Raw genomic sequence first — 17061 nt, forward strand, 5'->3', positions numbered from 1 at the left:
ACCTCAATCTCTCGCATGTTCCTTGGGGTCAAGGTGAAATGGATCGTCTCCTCGCTGCGGATCAAATCATCCAAGCCCGCTGGTTCGTCGTTCAACGAGTCGGTACCCCTGCCTGTTTCAGACGAGCTGCGCAGTTGAAGCGAGTTGGGCTCTCCCTGTCGAACAATCAAGCCCTTGATTCTGGTGGAGACCTGCGACGTGGTGGAGCCGGCCGTTACGGGACGCTTATCGCGGTTGCTGCTGAAGCTTTCGGACCGGCGAGGCTTGGGGTTCGAGTAGCTCGACGAGGCTGCAGAAGTGGTCGGTCGCCCTGACAGTCGCTGAACGGCCGCCCGTTCGGTGCCTGAGCTGGCGGTGGACACTGCCGGGCTTGAGCGCCCGTAGGGAGATTGTTGATGAACACTGCCGCTCCGCACGGGCAACGGTCTTTGACGCACGCGCGAACGCTCGGAGTAGGCGCTCTCGGCAGACGACGGTGGTCGGGGGGATTTTTCCTCGCTCGTGTTGTCGGTCGAGAAACGAGGCTGAGGGGTAACAGGGTCCGGGGAAGTCAAATCCGTGTCAGAAGCGCTCGACGCATCGGTGCTGACGGCGGGTTGCGCCGGGGTGGAGATCCCCCCTTGCGTCGGGGGCGGATTTTCGGCCACTGGCTGCGCCGTCTGCTCGCTGCTGACGCCTGCAGGAGTCGACGACCTGTCGATTCTCTGCCGGGGCTCCCTGCTCGATTTTCGTCGCGGCTTCTGCACAGAGGCCAACCTGGGCTTCTCGGCCGTTCCTTGTCCCTCGATGATCTCAGCCTCCGAGTCCGGCTGATTCCGGTCACTCAGAGACGAGGCTCTCGTGCTGTTGGCCTGGCTTGTCACCACTTCGACCGACGCGCCGGAGATCGACGAGGTGGCGGCTGTATCGTGCGATTCTTCGGGGAAACTGTCCGTCTCGGACTTCTTCGTAGGCGATTCTACTGAGGGAGAAAGCACCTGCTCCGAGGATTCCACAGCAACGGCTTTCTTCTCAGCAGTGGACTCGTCATCTTCGTCGTGCTCGTACATGGTCTCCAGATGTCGTCGCTCTTCTGACGAAGTGGGAGACGGCTGTTCATTGGTCTGTTCGACTTCAGGAGCCTCCTGGGGCAAGGGGGCGGTGGCACTGGGCAAGGACCGCGACCGAGCATGTCGGGGGGTTTTGGCACTCTGCGGCCGGGGTGAAATCGGCGAGCTGGGAGACCGTGGTGAGGGCAAAGTGAGCACCATCAGACTCCGAGGTCGCACTTTGTGCGCCACAACGGCTTCCATGGTCTGGATCTCACCGCCATCCATATAAGGCACGAAACCGGGAACTTCAATTTCTTGAACATCGTGCGCGCCCACGGGAAGCGCGATGGAAGCCGGATCCACGTCCGCCGGAGACTCTGGCCGCGGACTCGGCTGTGAGCGTGGCGGGAGGAACTCGTCCACCGCCAGACTGCCTCGCCGGCCACCTACGGGCAGGTGGCCAACCGTGCCGCGACGTCGAATTGATTCGCGAGACACCGCTCGAGACAGGTTGGGGGAGCGCGTGCGCTTCCTCCAGGTGCGCCAGAGTCTTCCCAGGGTCGGGTTCAAGGCCAGCTTCTCCATGTCGAGATCTTCGACGACTAGACGATCCATGGTGCTTCGTTCGGCGCCCGATTCCGTCTCTTCGCCGTCGACTTTGCTCGACAGTCGAGATCGAGCCGTTTCGCCCGCGATCACCAGGGCCTTCTCGCCGAGGTATTCAATGATGTGGGCCATGAAGATGGCGGCAGCCGGAGTGATGTAACCGATGTGGCTGGAAAATCTCCGGGGCCCATCTTCATCCTCGCCCAAACCGTCCTGTTCGATGTATTCCTCCTCGTCGTCTTCCTCCATATCGCCTAGTCGAGTGTACACCATGCATCGCAAACGGGTCAATTTCCACGACCGGATGAGATCGAATTCGGCACTAGGAGTCTGGTCGCCAAACTGTTCGTCTTCGGGGCCACCCATGTACTCGCTGAGCTCTTCGTCTGCGGCCGATACCACTTCCTTCGCCAGACGAGGCTTGAGAACCTCCGCCACGGCCGGTCGAATGCAGGCCAACTGGGTGGACTTGGAAGCGGCGAGAATATTGAAAAGAAGGTGGTCGAGGAACCCGTTCAGGGCGGAAAGGGCTTCAGTGGTGACGAGGGCGCTGGCGCAGGAGCCATCATCCTCTTCGTCGGCCACGAAGTCTGCGGCGTTGAACTCCTGGTCGGCAGTGACGATCTGGGCGGCGGCGGAAGATGCGATGAAACACGGAGCCGGGTTCACAAAGGGAGGGACGAGGAGATGAAGTCGAGGGAGTTGAGAGTCGCTGGACATGCTGGTGCTGCGCGAGCGCGAGACCGTCCTCCCCAGATCGAGGGACTCGGGTCCTTTGCTGAGCTGCATCGTCGCCATATGTGAAGATCACATACAGTGACCGTAGGGATTTTTCTTTCTTTTGTTTCTTCTGGTCGTGGGAGTATTCAAAGAGAATAAAGAGAGTCGAGCAGATGTTGTCTTTTTCTGTGAATCGCACTTCGAGAAATTCGAGCAGACCTAGGTCATCCTACAAGCATGAAAAGCCAAGGACTTCTTTTCGTCAGTCAGCCTGAATTTCTAATGACACAGCCCGTTTGGGGGCGCTTTCGCCTTCTCATGCATGCAGGGAGTATTCTGCCCCAGACGAGTCTGACGTTTTCAATATGACTGCATCCGAGCCAAGCCCATTGGAGCGAGAAAGAAGAAAAAGAAATGAAAGACGAACAGGGATCTAACGGATGACCATGCAGGCCGGTGTGTTGGAGTTGGTGGCGGTGATGGGGGACAAAAAGCAGCAGTAAAGAAATCGGAAATACAAGGAAAATAAAAATCAGAACCAGACGTACCTGTGTAACGATAATCAATCAATGGATCGCTTGGCAAAATCGGAACTGTTCGCAAGCAGATTCAAATTCGCATCATTTCGTCGCAAGGCCAGTACCGTGGGAATGGATCCAAGATCAATCAAGACCTCCAACGCAGTCCAGGGGAACGGGTCAGTAGGAAGTTTCGGCGGACGGAGCGAAAGAACAGGAATAACCGAAGGAGGGTGTGATAGAGTTGGACTAGGTAATCTTATTATCCTTCGCGCATCGAGTGAAGACCAGAAGGAATGGGGATTGTCAAAAGAGAGGAGAGGGCGAGAAGGAAAGAGGGCGAATTCAGGAGTTGGCCTGGAGATGTCGACAGACCGTCCGACGTCCAAGCTCATATGAATCTGGTACAATTCCTTATTGGAATGAATATTATAATAAGAATTATTTTTTTTATTATTACTATTTTCTCTGGCTGTCTTCTACTACCGAGTACTAAGAAGCTCACTAAGTCACTAGCGACTTGCAGAGTCAGGAGACAAGTGGAGCCCAGGTACCAGATAGCGTACCTTTTTTTCTGGAGTTGGTGGACTTCGGGACAACAAATGAAAGCCGTCGCGAGTGCCCGGAGTGGATAGGGGGGCAACTTGGGACCGGATCTCAATTGGAGAGCGGGTGAGGGCGACGGCAAGAGAGACATGGACAGAGACATGGGCCTCAAAGGATGATGTCCGTTGGGATCCCAGGAAGGAGGAAGTCCGTGGTCCGTGGTCCTGATGGTATTTCGCTCGTTATCTATCCGTGTCCATTGCGTAGTGGCTTCGGGACATCCGTGTCGGTCAAGTCTCAGAAGGCAGCACGAGTCGAGATCCGGAGTTTCACCAGGCACGAGGGACTCCTGATCGACATTGGCCTGGTCTTGCCACAAGGTCTCCAATGACGACGCCCCATGGCCCGGAGAGGCGATAGCGTTGCAGTTAAGCTAGCGGGGAATCCATGGGAGCGGCGAACCTCCGATTCCAATGGTCCTCAGAAATGGGAACGCGAAAAAGGGATTGAAAGGAAGGTTCCCGACGAGGGGCAGATCGGAGGAAAAACCAAGGATAAGGGAAGGACAGAACGAAGGAACCGAAAACCCAAGAGAAAAAGGATGCCGATCTCAGACGCAACACTAACGACGCCGACCCCACCGCCGCCAAGACCGGCCAACCCTAACCGGTGGTGCTAAGCCGGAATGGGCCAGAAAAGGGGGCCAGGATGTGCCGAGCGACCGGATGCCTGAGGATGCCCCTGCCTTGTAAGTTGTAACAACTACCTACTAGTACTAGCAGCGAACTCGAACCCTCCGACAATGCAGTCATCTACCTGACACTCCTCCATGCACGCCGATGCATCGGGCAATCCGGGCGGAAATTATGTCAGATGCCTCCCAAGGCGTCCCTTCGCCAGGCGGCCACCTAAAATCTCTGGCGTCCCAAACTTCGGCTTTCCATCCCCTCGGATTTGGAGTCCTCCGCCCAAACTTAGTTTTACCACTATTGAATCCGCCCGGGATTTCTGGTTGGACTACAAACTCGGTATACGGACGTTGATCCACCTCATCCTCGCTCGTCTTTCCTGGCCCTTCGAGAATCACCTTATTTGTTTCCAAAATGTCGTTTGACGTCCATGGATTTCTGGTAGCTGGTCCGTTTTGACCGTTGTGAACATTATCTGATGGGGCTGGGCGAGTTTAATTATTATCTTTTTTTCTTCTTCTTGCGTCGTCCATCAATTAACGCGCAGAGGAATCAAGAAGAGAACGTGAGGAGTACTCCGTAGGGAAAGAGGAAAAGTAAATCTCCCCTTCCCCCAGGTCGAATTCTCCGTGCATCAGAGCGATCTCCCACTTGTCAGGGTCGATCACCCATGATGTGCCCTCAGCACCCACCACCATCTCCAGGATATACGAAGCTAGGCCACCGTCCGACAAATAACCACGGAGCAGCGACCATCCCTTTTCCCTGATCGGAGGGCCAAATCAAATCCATCCCGACCCCGGGACCGTGTTGACGCAAACCTACGAGGTTCTCCCTATCGCGGTCTAATTTCGATCCCAACTATTAGAAATCCTCTGGGTTCAGCTAAATTAACTCATTTTCATTCCATCATCGCACCTTCGCAAGCCTTGTCCCTTCCGGCAAGGCGCGCATGTGCATACGGAGTAGACCATAGATAGCATAGCGGATCGCGGACGGTCGCCATCGGCATCAACCACATCTCGCAACTTCGAGTCCAATCTCAATAATCATTAATGTCTCGGGTAAACCCCCGGGAGTTTCTTCCATCCTCATTCGATCAGCCTCTGCTCTGTAAAATGTAGGCCAGTTGGACGCGGTCGCAGTGGGCCAGGGGGACCCATGTGGTCTCTGATCCAATAATCCCAGCACCGAGTCAGGGCGACCAGCCGTTCCTGGACCAATCATTCGGCTGTCGGCCATCATGCGCGCTTCTCCAGCTGAGCGCGAGGAATGCGTTCGTGGCTCATCACCGATCTATTGAGCGGGGAATCGACGCGGAACCATGGTTGAGGTGGCTTCGATGGACCCGACCTGGGAGTGTGTCTGAGTGGCCACTACTACTGGCCTGGGTGGATCGCGAGTGAACGAGGCTGATCGCTGGATGTGGTCGCATCGGGCGAGGTTACGTGCATGCAGCATAATCTCGACTCCGATGCGCGGGCAGGAATTCCGTGGGAACATGCATGCACGGGGGTGGGTTAATATCGGATCTCAGCTGAGCTCAGCTCGTCTGTGCTACGCCGTACGCGAGGGTGTCGGGTGGAAGAGAAAACAAATAAACACTTAACAAAATAAAATAAAAACGCGGTTGTCTGTTTCCGTTTGATGACTCCTAATCCAGAGTTAATAATACGAATCCTAATGTTCATTAATTGAACATAATCCCAACGCCTCGCATCGAGCATTGCCCTATTCCGGTCTAGACGGCCGCCGTCCTTTGTCTCTCCATTCTCTCCTTCTTGAAATAGTATCTATCATCACTCTCGAATCATGCACCCCGTCGGACACGGGCGGCCTCGACTCAGGTTCAATTCAATAGTGCCAAAGATAAATGTCAGTCGATAGTGAATTCTCCGTGGGCGGGAATGGCCTGCATGAGAGCGCTCCACCGACTAGGCACGGAGGATAATCATATAATGGAGAGATGAAACTAGAATCACCCCAGAATTCACATCCTGACTAGCACCGTTTGGTATTAATTAAGAGTTTTATTTTTCTTTTGTCTTTTTTCCGGTGCGTAAAAACTGAAATCCAAAATGATAAAAATCAAGCCCACACGGGAACCCCGCTGAAGCCCTATCGAGTCTGCATAACAATCCCTCAGTGCGTAAGCCGTAAAGGGCATAAATAAATTGAACATCTGCTACCTGTGATTCTACAGTAATGATAACTATGTGTACCTGCAAAGTATCTATCCCAGAAAAACCAACTCCACTCATCCTCACATAGGGGCTAAAAAAAATCAAATCAAAATCAAAACCCACCCAAATAATGAGCAATGAGCAATGAGCAACCCGATCCTCTGCAATATTAAAAAATATCCCGCATCCCGCATTTGAATCAGGACGTTCTCGTCCAATCCAACGGTCTCCGTACGACCTCGCAAGTCGCAATCATGAAATAATATCATGATCGGCGCACGGCTCGGATTTCCACGCCATGTTTATTCCGCCGTCCGCCTGCATGCATGATGTCCTGCCGTCTCCACTTCCTGCATCTCGACGGTCGAGACCGAGACTCTTCTGCCTGCCTCCCTGGATGTGTCAGCGTCTTTGTGTCATTTGCCAGCGTGCAGACAAGAGTCTCCGGTGGGATTCCGAAGCCACCAGTTACAGGCCCCCCTTCTTTGTTTCATGTCGAGGGTGTCAGGGATGAGGGTTTGGTGGTGAAGGGTCTCGATCGATCGAGGGAGGGATGGCTGCAGATGGGTTGTGTACGCCCGGGGCAGATGTCCGTGTTCCCGGTTTCGTCTCTGTGATCTGATCGGATTGTGTTACTGGGATGGTTGGGGTCGGATGTCGCCGGGGCTAGGTGTCGTTTGTGTGACGTGACTGCGTTGGCGACTTGGGATATAGGATGGATGAGAGTGAGCTTTTTCATGTGCCAGTTATTTATTGGCTTGGTGCTCGCTGCTTATGCTTTGCTGGTCATGTCATCCTATTTGGCTCGTTTTGCCCGGCTTCTTCGGATGTCTAACGGGGAACGGGCGATGTTTTCTTGGGGTTTGAAAGATAGGTGAGTGAAACAGTCAGTAAGAGGTGCTGACCTGCCTCAGGACTATATGCTCATCGATACGTCGGGGAAGCCACCATATCGCCCGCCGTCGAGCGAGTGATCGATGGAAGTGGGTGAGTACTTGTAAAGCTGCAAGTAGTGAGTGACCAAGTGGCGGTTTCGGTGAGCTATTCTTGTTGAAGAGCAGACTCCAGATTAGATTGGACTGGTTGCATTCGATTAGAAATCCACCAATATTTCCCTATGGGAGGGCGCATCGTCAAAGATTTCTGTAGAAATATCCCCATACCTTTTTCGGTTTATGTCGATGTAGTCATGGTATTTTTATGCGTTCATCGTGGTTTATGAGCATGTGCATTATAGCGGGTCCTCACATGGTATGTGCTATCCGCATAACAAGACTTTTATTTAATCTCAATGGATTATCAGAAGTATGAGTGGGTTCCGTTTATCTGGATTGATCACGTGCACGCTCCTATGGAGAAGAGTAAAGGGCCTTTGGAAACATCGGAGTTGATTCTATGAGATACTTATATATTTTGATGCTGTATGGCCCAACTGTCTCACCCCATCTAGGTATGCTACTTGGCTGTCCTTGTATTAGAGGATTCTGGAAATACCAGTCAAGACCTTGAATCTATTTATCTTTTTTGGTTAATTTTTATTTCCGAGTGGACGATCAGATGAGCATGACAATCCCTTGGTTATAGTTATATATTGGTTTATTTATAGCTTCTTATTTATAGTTCGAGTTGCTTGTAGCCGGTGCATTCAGGAAGTGTGCGGAGTACTCTCGGGAAAGATCTCCTGAACGATGACGAAGCTGATAGGCTCTGCTTGTTATCCTAGCTAGTTTTATTCTCTAATTCCACGAGTATATTTTGCTCGGGCCAAGAACATCATCTTATTCAACGGCAAGAAATTCGAAGCCTGTATGTTGAGTATACCAACACCGTATTTGACGAGACCCCCCTAACACAAATCATATATTCCAAATCACCGTTTTCCACCATCCCTGAGCTTCAAATCTTCTAAAATTGCTGAAGAATAAAACCAGTTATATCCCCAGCATCTTATCACCCTCCAGCGCACTAGTCAACACAACCGACCGGAGTGGGTCACCCAGGGCCCCCGTATTGCACCACCTTTTCCCCCAACTGTCCTGTCCCTGACAGATGACAGCGACACTTGGCCTGACGCATCCATTCCCAACCGAGCAGACTCCGTCAGGGTCTTACTTTGACTTCACGATCCAGCACGCTATCAGCCAAACTAGTGGCCGCTAACTAACCCATCAGCTGACGTCAACCCCGAGATCGTGGCCCTCCGAGCCTCCGAGTGACGAGGAAGTTAGTTAGACGATGGGTCGGGCTCCAGTCTCTAGCCAAATAGAGCCGCTATTTTTAGTCGCATCCCCCGGCTGCCACTGTAAGCCCGGTAAAAGGGTCTTTGGGCCGATTGTTTGCGTGATGGATATATATTGGTGATTAAATCCGTTGGCTGGTCGTTAAATAGGATGTTAGTGCTGTGTTAGGTTGGTGGTGAAATTTGTCGCGCTCCTGGGTTGTGATTATAGACTTGCTGAGTATTAGCTGGTCTACTTAGTTGCTCGGTGATATCCACTCCAATCGCTTCAATGTCAGGACTACTATACGCCTCAGGAGGCCGAGGCCTTCTGCGCTATTTTTTCCTTCACGGGAGCCACGAACGAACCAGCTTTCCCGACCAAGTAGAAGTTGAAGCCAATGTCGTGAGCTTTGCGCGCGACGGCAGGGTGTATGTGTCCTATCCTGTTTTTTGTATTGCATATACGATTCTCTGCCCAGCGCATACTAACATTGCTCATTCCAGCATATCCGGCGATAACAACGAGCCCGTATCCCAGCGATACTGCTTCTTTAATGGAACTATGACCGATACGGACGGTCAAGCGCAGGCCCTGGTTCCTGCTAGGGAGCTCGTCGAGACGCTTCTGAAGAATATTAGCGTTCCTGCTTTGGTGTTGGTGGAAGTGCCTACTAGGTGAGTGTTCCTAAGCTCAGAATGGTTTTACTATCTACCTAGATAGATAGTAAGTATCCAAACAGGCCAAAGTAACCGTACTAAGACCCAGCAAGTGAACAAACACAATCGCAATCGCAACCAACCTCCCAAGAGACGAATACTGAATCCACCGACTCATGCTTCTACCTGTACCTCCCCTTCCCTTCCCATTCTCCCAACCCAACACACTCAACTAACCCAAACACAGCGCAATCTCCGTCCTCGGCCGCAGCGACCTCCGCATCTGCGTCGGCGAAGAGCGACGCTACCTGGCGTGCATGATGCGCGTGTTCGCGCCGCGCTTCACCCAAGCCATGTCCCAACGACGCGACGAGTATCTCCCGGGCGACGCGCAGAACCTGAGCAAGGAGATAGCGCGGGATATGGGCGCGTCGATAGCTGACACCGCCGCCGCTACCACCAGCAGCAGCGAAAGGGAAGAAGAGGAGGAGGAGGATCTGCTCAGTTTCTTGCAGTTGTATCGACAGCGGTATTTGGGGAAATCGGTCACGGGGAACTTGGATATCTTGGAGGCTTGTTTGGTGCATGTTTTGAAGATGCCGTTTGAGTTGGCGTCGTCGGTGGAGCAGGGGTTGATTCGTTACTGAGTAGGTATGGGTGTTTGAGAGGGGGGGAGGGGCTCGGTTGCTGAATTTGATTGCTTCTTGTAGATATTAAACCGAAAGTCCGAGACCAGCTACATACAGCACATATCTTCAGTATGCCACTTCCATTCATCCTATCTAGGGCGCCCGGGAAACCTTGGTCGGTATGTTGCATCACGCCAGTGTGCCTGACGACAGGGTATGGCAGAGTGCCTCTTCCTTGGATTTATTTATCTTCGAAAGGCCACGCTTTCTCCCACAACCTCCGTTCCTCGGGAGTTCTCGATTCCCGGTCTAAAAACCTCTGTTTGGAAAGACTGAGTCTCCTAACAACCTCATCATAGTCGCCAGGAGACACGGCTCCATTCCAACCAGTATACACTCCTACTTCATCAATCACTCGCGCTTTTCTCTCGAGGTCTTTCTCCCATTTGGCGTACTCCTCGCCCTGGCGCGTTAAGTCCCGTCCTGTGTAGTTCAGCGGGCACGGGACACTGGGATTACCGTGATCATCCTCGCCAACGACCTGTCTCCAGACCTCATCTCTCGCAACAGTCGCGAGAAGCTTTTGGACATGTGGCTCTCCGTCGTCGAATATTGCCCCCACTAGGCTTAATAGCTCGAATTGCAAGGTTTCACGATATTTAAACGCATGGACTAATTCCGGGGCTTCCTTGTAGACTTGCGTCTCGTAGTAAAGCCAGAGGGTCTGTGCGAGAAACAGCTCCCCCGCAGCTTTTTTGTCTTGCGGATCAAACTTTTCGATGTTCTCCGGAAGTCTGGGCTGAACGAACCGTTCTGGCTTTGGACCGTCGTAGTCTATAAGAGAAGGATGATGGGCGATGAGAAACACCGGGTAGATAGGGACGGCTTGCCAGTCGATGATGCTAGTTATTTTGGTAGGACTATCTTCGTCGACGAAGACATTGTCCGTGTGTAGATCGTTGTGCCAGATGATTCCTGCATTGAGTCCATCATCCTTTGGGAGGAGATATAGGTATACCGTGAGAAAGTCTTGTAAAACAGACAGCTTTGCTTCTTTTGTGGGATGATAACCACCAGGTCCGCTGAAGATACCTTGTTGATAGGCTCGAGAAAAATCCGAGAGTTCGTTCACACAGGCTAGCTCTCGCCTCGCCAACGCATTTATAATGGAGCTCGTGCTCGTCCCTTGTCAAGATGCGATCAACCTACTGTTTACTTCGGAGGAGAAGTGAAGGAGCTTACAGGGGCCTCTTTCAACATCAACCTCGCTTCTTCTATCGTCAAACCAAGATCTTCCTGTTGTCGGACCGATTGCGAAGGTGTCGTCCACTGCGATGCTTTCAGACTCTGAGATGTCCTCGCGAAGGTATAATGAACCGTGGAATGGAAACCTTGCTTTAGAGAGTGTGGAAGCGATGGAACCGATTTGCTTCACGATGGACAGTTTGTCACGCGGCTTCAGACTTTCCCACACGTGGCTAAGCTCGATACCTGGAGCCTTCTCCATGACGATATACTCTGAACCTAGCTCACTCTCCCCAGCCCGGGAACAGTAGGCGAGAACTCTAGGGACAGGAAGTTGAAGATCTGCCCTCGCCTTTGCAGATATTAGTCCAGATGCGCCATTGAGTTTTCTGGTTAGCTTATCACACAGGACTTCGCACATATTGCATCGTCGCCACTTCTGACGCCGTTGTATAATGACTCGGTCCGGCGTTCGGATTTGGGATCTTAACGACTAACTCCAGCCCGTCCTGCATGGTCACAAGGAACGCCTTGTTGAAGTTTCCTTCCGGTAGCTTCGAGACGTTGATGCAAACCGCATTGTTTCCGGCGGCTTTCTCTGCGATTCGAATGAGAGCATTTAGGTCAAATGAGACGTATCTGCTTCGTAGCTGCTGTGCTTCGTTCCAGATCCATCGCTGAGCCGAGTAGGCATAGAGGTCCTCTAAATCACAATCTAACAGCCAGTGAGCAGTGGACATTCATCAGGATCAAGAGATAATACCTGAGAGGTTTGTTTTAAAGCTTTGTCCTCTCCTAGTTATAGTGGAGAGTGATCGGCCATGCAAACGCGAACAAGTGGTAGTAATAGACATAAAAATTGAACAATTCCCGACGCGTAGTGGCATTTTGTGAACTCTCCTGGGAACGAAGGATTTGGGTAGTTGAGAATCCTGGCATTGGGCTTTATCTGTATCGAATACTCTCTCCTCCCCCTTGGTGTGGATTTGTTGGTCACACCCGACCTGAGAAAGGGCACAGACCGCCCGCTAACGCGAGTAGATGCAGGTAAAGCCAGGCTATTCGTTTTCAAGACGTGATTATAATGGGAAGCTGAACTTGAGTCAGAGACACGACAGGCCGCGAAATGAAAAGAACTAAAACGGGCGATTTGCCCTTGACTGGCTCTGGATGCCAAGAATGGTCACAAGCTATAGAAAAAGAGCTGCTAATTGTAGGGGAAAAAAAAAAACGCTCGAACTCGGGGACTAGAATGGTTCATGCGAAGTACTGCCTACCGAGAATGCCTGAATAATGGGGACCACTTGGATTTAAAAGATTCATATCATTGAACACTGAAATATGGAAGCTAAACCCCGCTAAAGCTTTTACAAATGTTTTATCGTAAGTCATACAAGAAAGTTCGTTTTCCCACCCTTTTCCCATTTTTTTGTTGTTTTCTATTTTCTGTGCCCGCCTGGTTGGTTCAGTGGATTGGTAGAATCCCCACTGCATGTTTAATGGCAGCAGACATAAGGCCTCCAATGCTCGATGGCAAAGCCAATACCGCCGGCGAAAAAGCTCAGCTCATCCGATCCGATGATGACATCGTCGGTGGCCAGTCTCTCCAAGAGGAGGTCCTCTATCTTGCCCGTTAAGTATCGATCAAGGGTTTCCGCGGCCCCAGGTAGCCGCTGTGTAAGCCCCTTTGAATCGCTGATAGTGACGAGGTCGTCCAGCTCCTCTTCTGTAACGAGGTTGCTAAAGCTTCCGAGGACGTGGTTCAAAGCCTGGTCGATGTAGATGTAGTTTGGCTCTTTCGAATCCAGGTATGGAGACTGGGTACGCCCCGCCCTGACCTCTTTGGTTCGCGCACGAAGGCGCGCCTTGTATTCAGGGTCTGCGATCCCTTGAATGCCATGCATGTATGCCGCGAATAGGCACTTGTCCACGTCGACCAGATCGCTAGGATAATGTTCGGGCATTTCTTTGATGCACTTCGAAATTTCAGCTTCATCGCTGTCCTTGTCTTCCGTGTTACATTCACGTGCAAGCAGCATCATTTCATGGCATGTCATTCCAGTCTGGGGCTCTTCGTCTTCGTCATCGGCGTCGGAGAAATAGGTCGCCTCATGATAGATGATTTCGGAGTTAAACCGAACACCGGGCGACTCAAAGGAGATGAAGGAACCGTCGAGTGAATCGACTCCGTCCTCTTCGCCGTATTCAGACATGATGTCGGATTCATCGGAGTCAGAAGCGTCCGTGTCATCCTCCCATGCCGTGACGTAATACATTTCATCGTCACTTTCATCGCTTTCGTCGTCGCTTGCATCAACACTTTCATCATCGCTTTGTTCCAAGAGATCATCCCCACTTTCGGATGTGATATCGGACGCATTGATGCATTCACCATCTGACATTTCATGTGATCCATAGCCAGACTCCGATCCATCTTCGGATTTGGCGCATGGTCTCTTCAAGATGGATTTCAGGATCGGACGAAGCGGGGCCTTCAAGGCAGAAGCAAGTGAATTTGGAGCAGGCAACTTGGTCGAGGTCATAGAGACCTCATCCGATGCATAGCAACTATCCTGGGAATGGATGGAGCATTCAAGGCGTGAGTAGGTCGAAGAGTAGGGTTCCCAGGACTGTCGGTCCATGTTTTTGGCATTCATTGTGAATGTCTGCAGGTTCCTGATTCGATAAGGCTTTCGTTGCCAGTTAATCTGAACTCGAGGACGATGTGCAAGGTAGGGATATGTAGCCGTGGAAATTTTTCGCCTGTGCTAACCTGAGCAACAAAGGCGAAGAGAAGTGGCTCTCTGGTTCAAAAAAGAAGAAACCGTGCTGTTTGTGATTTTTTTGATAGAAGATTGGCTTCGAACGCCTCCGACAAACCGGTGGGTATCCATATCGAAGCAAAAGCGTGAACAAAGTAGGCACTTAGTGGAAGGCGAGGAAGCCCTCGGAGGGATAAATCTTCTGGCACATTTTTGATAATATCACTTCGAAATCTGATTTGAGTTTGAAAAATTGTTGCACATGCACTTCTGCTGGTGGTTGTGGACCTCCCCAAACGAAAACAACTCTTTCGGCTCCTTTCTTCTGATCGCAACGATGGATTTTCCGATGTTATACATATGTATCGTCGAGTCTCTCGTGTGATCGGATCTTCTTGTAGAGGAGGGAGTGCTGAAATGAAGGCACTTTCGCGACGCGTGGGGTCCTAAATAGGAAATCGGCACGTCTTCCCAGGTCACGATGGACCAAGGCCTTTTGAGTAGGGTTCGAGTGCTTAATTCGCGTAGATCGACCGCGAATGATGGAAAGCGACCTGGTTTTATTGAGTCATACCCACTTTTCGTGGGATGTGTGGATGATTTCGGCGGGGGTGCGAGGGGTAAGGATGAAAGAGTACCGCTTTCAGTCAGGTCAGAGTCTGGACGAGATGTTCAAAACGCTGATGTGATGTAGTACAAGACGAGTGTGGGTAGATGGATATGAAAATGCTATAGTGGTATGACAGCACCTTTTATAAGCGCTGGAGAGAGAGGAGAGAGCAAGAAGCAGGCGACTCCCGGTGACAGCCTGACTTTGAGTAAGATTTCCGTCATCGTCAGCGACTTTGCGGCAGTTGCCTCTTCCCGCGGCGTTTCTGTCGGCCCGGGGTTCGCCGTGTTGCCCCGGGAGGTTTAGCGCCTCCTGGTTCGCTTCGCTCGTCGAATCAGCGGACGTCATGCTGACTAACGGCCGTGGATGTTTCCGGATTCTTCCAACTTCCGTCCTCCGGCTGGTCAGCAGATCGGCTTTCTGGAAGCAGCCTGAATGGACGACTTATTCATTCTGTGCAGATCTTGATTGTTGGCTAGATCAATCCAATCCGTCACTATTGACAATGCTAAGACCCTTATACTTCTACAAATGACAATGAAGCGAAGAGAAATTTGCATATCCCATAATGAATCCCTTGTTTGACATCCAGGATTCATCCGATTCTTTGGATAACTCTCCTAGATGCAGCATCCCAGCGACACAACCAATGACCACTTAGGACATATCTGCTCTATTGAGCGCGTGATGAAATCATTCAAGCCCTAAAAGCGACCATAGAGCGGCCACTACGAATGGTACAAAGATCATACTGTTTTGCTTGAGAATATGGTCCGCCGGTAATAACCAGCAGATCTGGGAGCAGAACCGCAGAGCCTATACCCTGTAACGCCCAAGCAATGTCAAAGAATAAGAGGGGTTCCGTAACGGCACTGCAGCCAAAGACGAGAGCGTTTGGAGGCATACAGTCTACCACATTTTCGTCAACGAGGATGAGCATACACGCCTATCATTCAAAGCACCCAAGTGCCAGACCATCCGGATTGTCTCGGCCAATCCTTGGTTATATTTTGCTTGACCATGTTTAAAGGATTCAAGATGTATTCAAGGAGCCTTGGACGAATAATCGCCTTGAAAAAGGCAAATAGGAGACACATTCTTGGATCCATACGGTGGCTTTTGGCAATACACGGAACGTTGGTTTGCGTCGTTGAGTCTCAAACGTCACGTCAGACAGATGGGATAATATTATGGTTTGAGGTCCTATCCAGGGTGTATTTGCACTGATCTCTGCTTGATAAAGACTGGAACGACTCGGTCTCAGTGTCCTGCCAGCCTTGAGAAGAAACTGTGTATTCCGACATCTCGCGCCCGCTTTCCCTCAACTGTGACCATGCCTTTAACAAACACAAATCATACTTCGTACAGAGTAGACAGAACAGGACAGAGTCGATCCGTAGTGGGTCACAAGTGGGACTGGGAGAGAGCACCAAGCACCCGGTCAGAATTAGACTGATTTTTTGTGGGGTGATAATTGATATAGATGCCAAGCTGATTTACAGACTCAATAAATTTGGTTATTCAGATTATCGGAACGCCCAAGACGTGTTATCAAAGTTGACTGCATGTCCAGGGGCTTCGTGATTCCTCATTTCACTGCCGTGGACACATACTACCGGCAAACGCTCTCACTAAAAAGAAGTCAGCCGAAAATGGGATCGAATAATATGCTGCTACTCATCCTGTATGGTCTGGAGGGTTGGTTCTTTTACATTTGATTGGCACTTGCACTCTCGAGAATAAAATTCCTATGCTGCTTCTGGACAGCCTACTCCGGAAGTCTTAGTTTTGTCAAAGCATTACTATACCGGACTTTCTACTCGGCTGAAAGAGTGACTTCTTGGAGACTTGTTTCCCTCAAGCCAGTTCTCGGCTATACTACATCCTGTAACTTGCACTATATGAACAGCAGTATGCCCATTAATTGCTCAGGGTGTGGTTACAGACGCCAGCATGCAAGAGGTGATTACGTAACATAGGTCATCCCAAAACGGCATTATCTGCAGGAGCCACGACGGACTGCAGAATTTCAATTTCTACCCAGTCCGACCGATGTGATTGTTTCTGCTCTCAATGACAACACTGCTCAAGAAAATCCATCGATATTCATTTGCACTTATAGCCTCGTTGGTGAAAAAAATCCTGCGAAATCCCCTTGAGGAAAATATGAACCTCGAGAAGAGTCAGAACTCACTGCAGTGACAGAACAATGCACAGGCCAATTGCTTCGTGATTTCCTGATGGTCACAAATCAGCTCGTGTTGATCCCTGCACTAACAGCTTTAGGACCATGAGCAGAAAAGAATGCTTCTATCTATGTTCCATACTAAGGCCGGGCTGAACATTCCTCCCAGTGGCTTTTGCCACGCTCCGGCATTGGACGAGCCCCTGAGTTGATTCGGATGTTCTTGTCACATGAGGATTCCGTTTTCAGATGATGAGGTTTCCTGACGCCTCGAATTGGTTCCCTCCTTTTTCTCAAGGTCATTTTGCCTTGTTCTATACGGGTTTGCCCGCTACCCTGTCGGTGTGACTTCTTGGACATCAAAAAGGAGGTGTACCGTGGCTCCTCGACAGGGGTTGAGCACAAAGCACGAAAGGTAATCAACAAAGAAGTAGACACCGGGCTAGTCTCCGTGACTTC

General features: G+C 51.0%; 5 protein-coding genes across 5 annotated transcripts; 3 read left to right on the top strand and 2 right to left on the bottom strand.

Annotated features, from left to right (window-relative positions):
- Positions 1-3344: 3344 nt before the first annotated feature.
- Positions 3345-4105, top strand: P170DRAFT_435512 (uncharacterized protein). Its single transcript, XM_024848952.1, has one exon. The coding sequence runs from the start codon at positions 3822-3824 to the stop codon at positions 4098-4100; it is 279 nt and encodes a 92-aa protein (XP_024705614.1). The 5' UTR covers positions 3345-3821; the 3' UTR covers positions 4101-4105.
- A 2185-nt stretch (positions 4106-6290) lies between these two features.
- On the top strand, positions 6291-7394 carry P170DRAFT_435515 (uncharacterized protein). Its single transcript, XM_024848953.1, has one exon. It carries the CDS (start codon positions 6623-6625, stop codon positions 6908-6910), a length of 288 nt encoding a protein of 95 aa, XP_024705615.1. The 5' UTR covers positions 6291-6622; the 3' UTR covers positions 6911-7394.
- Positions 7395-8803: 1409 nt separating this feature from the next.
- On the top strand, positions 8804-9818 carry P170DRAFT_473877 (uncharacterized protein; the record flags this gene model as incomplete). Its single annotated transcript, XM_024853085.1, has 3 exons — positions 8804-8943; positions 9019-9189; positions 9419-9818. The coding sequence occupies 3 exons, from the start codon at positions 8804-8806 to the stop codon at positions 9816-9818; spliced, it is 711 nt and encodes a 236-aa protein (XP_024705616.1).
- Positions 9819-9965: 147 nt separating this feature from the next.
- P170DRAFT_380891 (phosphotransferase family protein) lies at positions 9966-12119 on the bottom strand. The gene is made up of 4 exons (XM_024845544.1): positions 11809-12119; positions 11465-11760; positions 11043-11397; positions 9966-10985 (listed from the first exon to the last, which is right to left on the bottom strand). The coding sequence occupies exons 1-4, from the start codon at positions 11930-11932 to the stop codon at positions 10042-10044; spliced, it is 1719 nt and encodes a 572-aa protein (XP_024705617.1). The 5' UTR covers positions 11933-12119; the 3' UTR covers positions 9966-10041.
- A 367-nt stretch (positions 12120-12486) lies between these two features.
- Positions 12487-14080, bottom strand: P170DRAFT_141641 (uncharacterized protein). The gene has a single exon (XM_024842472.1). The coding sequence runs from the start codon at positions 13700-13702 to the stop codon at positions 12542-12544; it is 1161 nt and encodes a 386-aa protein (XP_024705618.1). The 5' UTR covers positions 13703-14080; the 3' UTR covers positions 12487-12541.
- Positions 14081-17061: the final 2981 nt, after the last annotated feature.

The sequence above is a fragment of the Aspergillus steynii genome, assembly GCF_002849105.1.
Source record: "Aspergillus steynii IBT 23096 chromosome Unknown P170scaffold_3, whole genome shotgun sequence".
Classification (NCBI taxonomy): domain Eukaryota; kingdom Fungi; phylum Ascomycota; class Eurotiomycetes; order Eurotiales; family Aspergillaceae; genus Aspergillus; species Aspergillus steynii.

Coding starts and splice junctions, on each gene's coding strand:
- P170DRAFT_435512 (XM_024848952.1), top strand. CDS start 3,822: ATGGCCCGGAGAGGCGATAGCGTTGCAGTTAAGCTAGCGGGGAATCCA.
- P170DRAFT_435515 (XM_024848953.1), top strand. CDS start 6,623: ATGTCCTGCCGTCTCCACTTCCTGCATCTCGACGGTCGAGACCGAGAC.
- P170DRAFT_380891 (XM_024845544.1), bottom strand. CDS start 11,932: ATGCCACTACGCGTCGGGAATTGTTCAATTTTTATGTCTATTACTACC. Junction 11,761..11,808: donor CTTTAAAACAAACCTCTCAG/GTATTATCTCTT, acceptor ACTGGCTGTTAG/ATTGTGATTTAGAGGACCTC. Junction 10,986..11,042: donor TGATGTTGAAAGAGGCCCCT/GTAAGCTCCTTC, acceptor CATCTTGACAAG/GGACGAGCACGAGCTCCATT.
- P170DRAFT_141641 (XM_024842472.1), bottom strand. CDS start 13,702: ATGAATGCCAAAAACATGGACCGACAGTCCTGGGAACCCTACTCTTCG.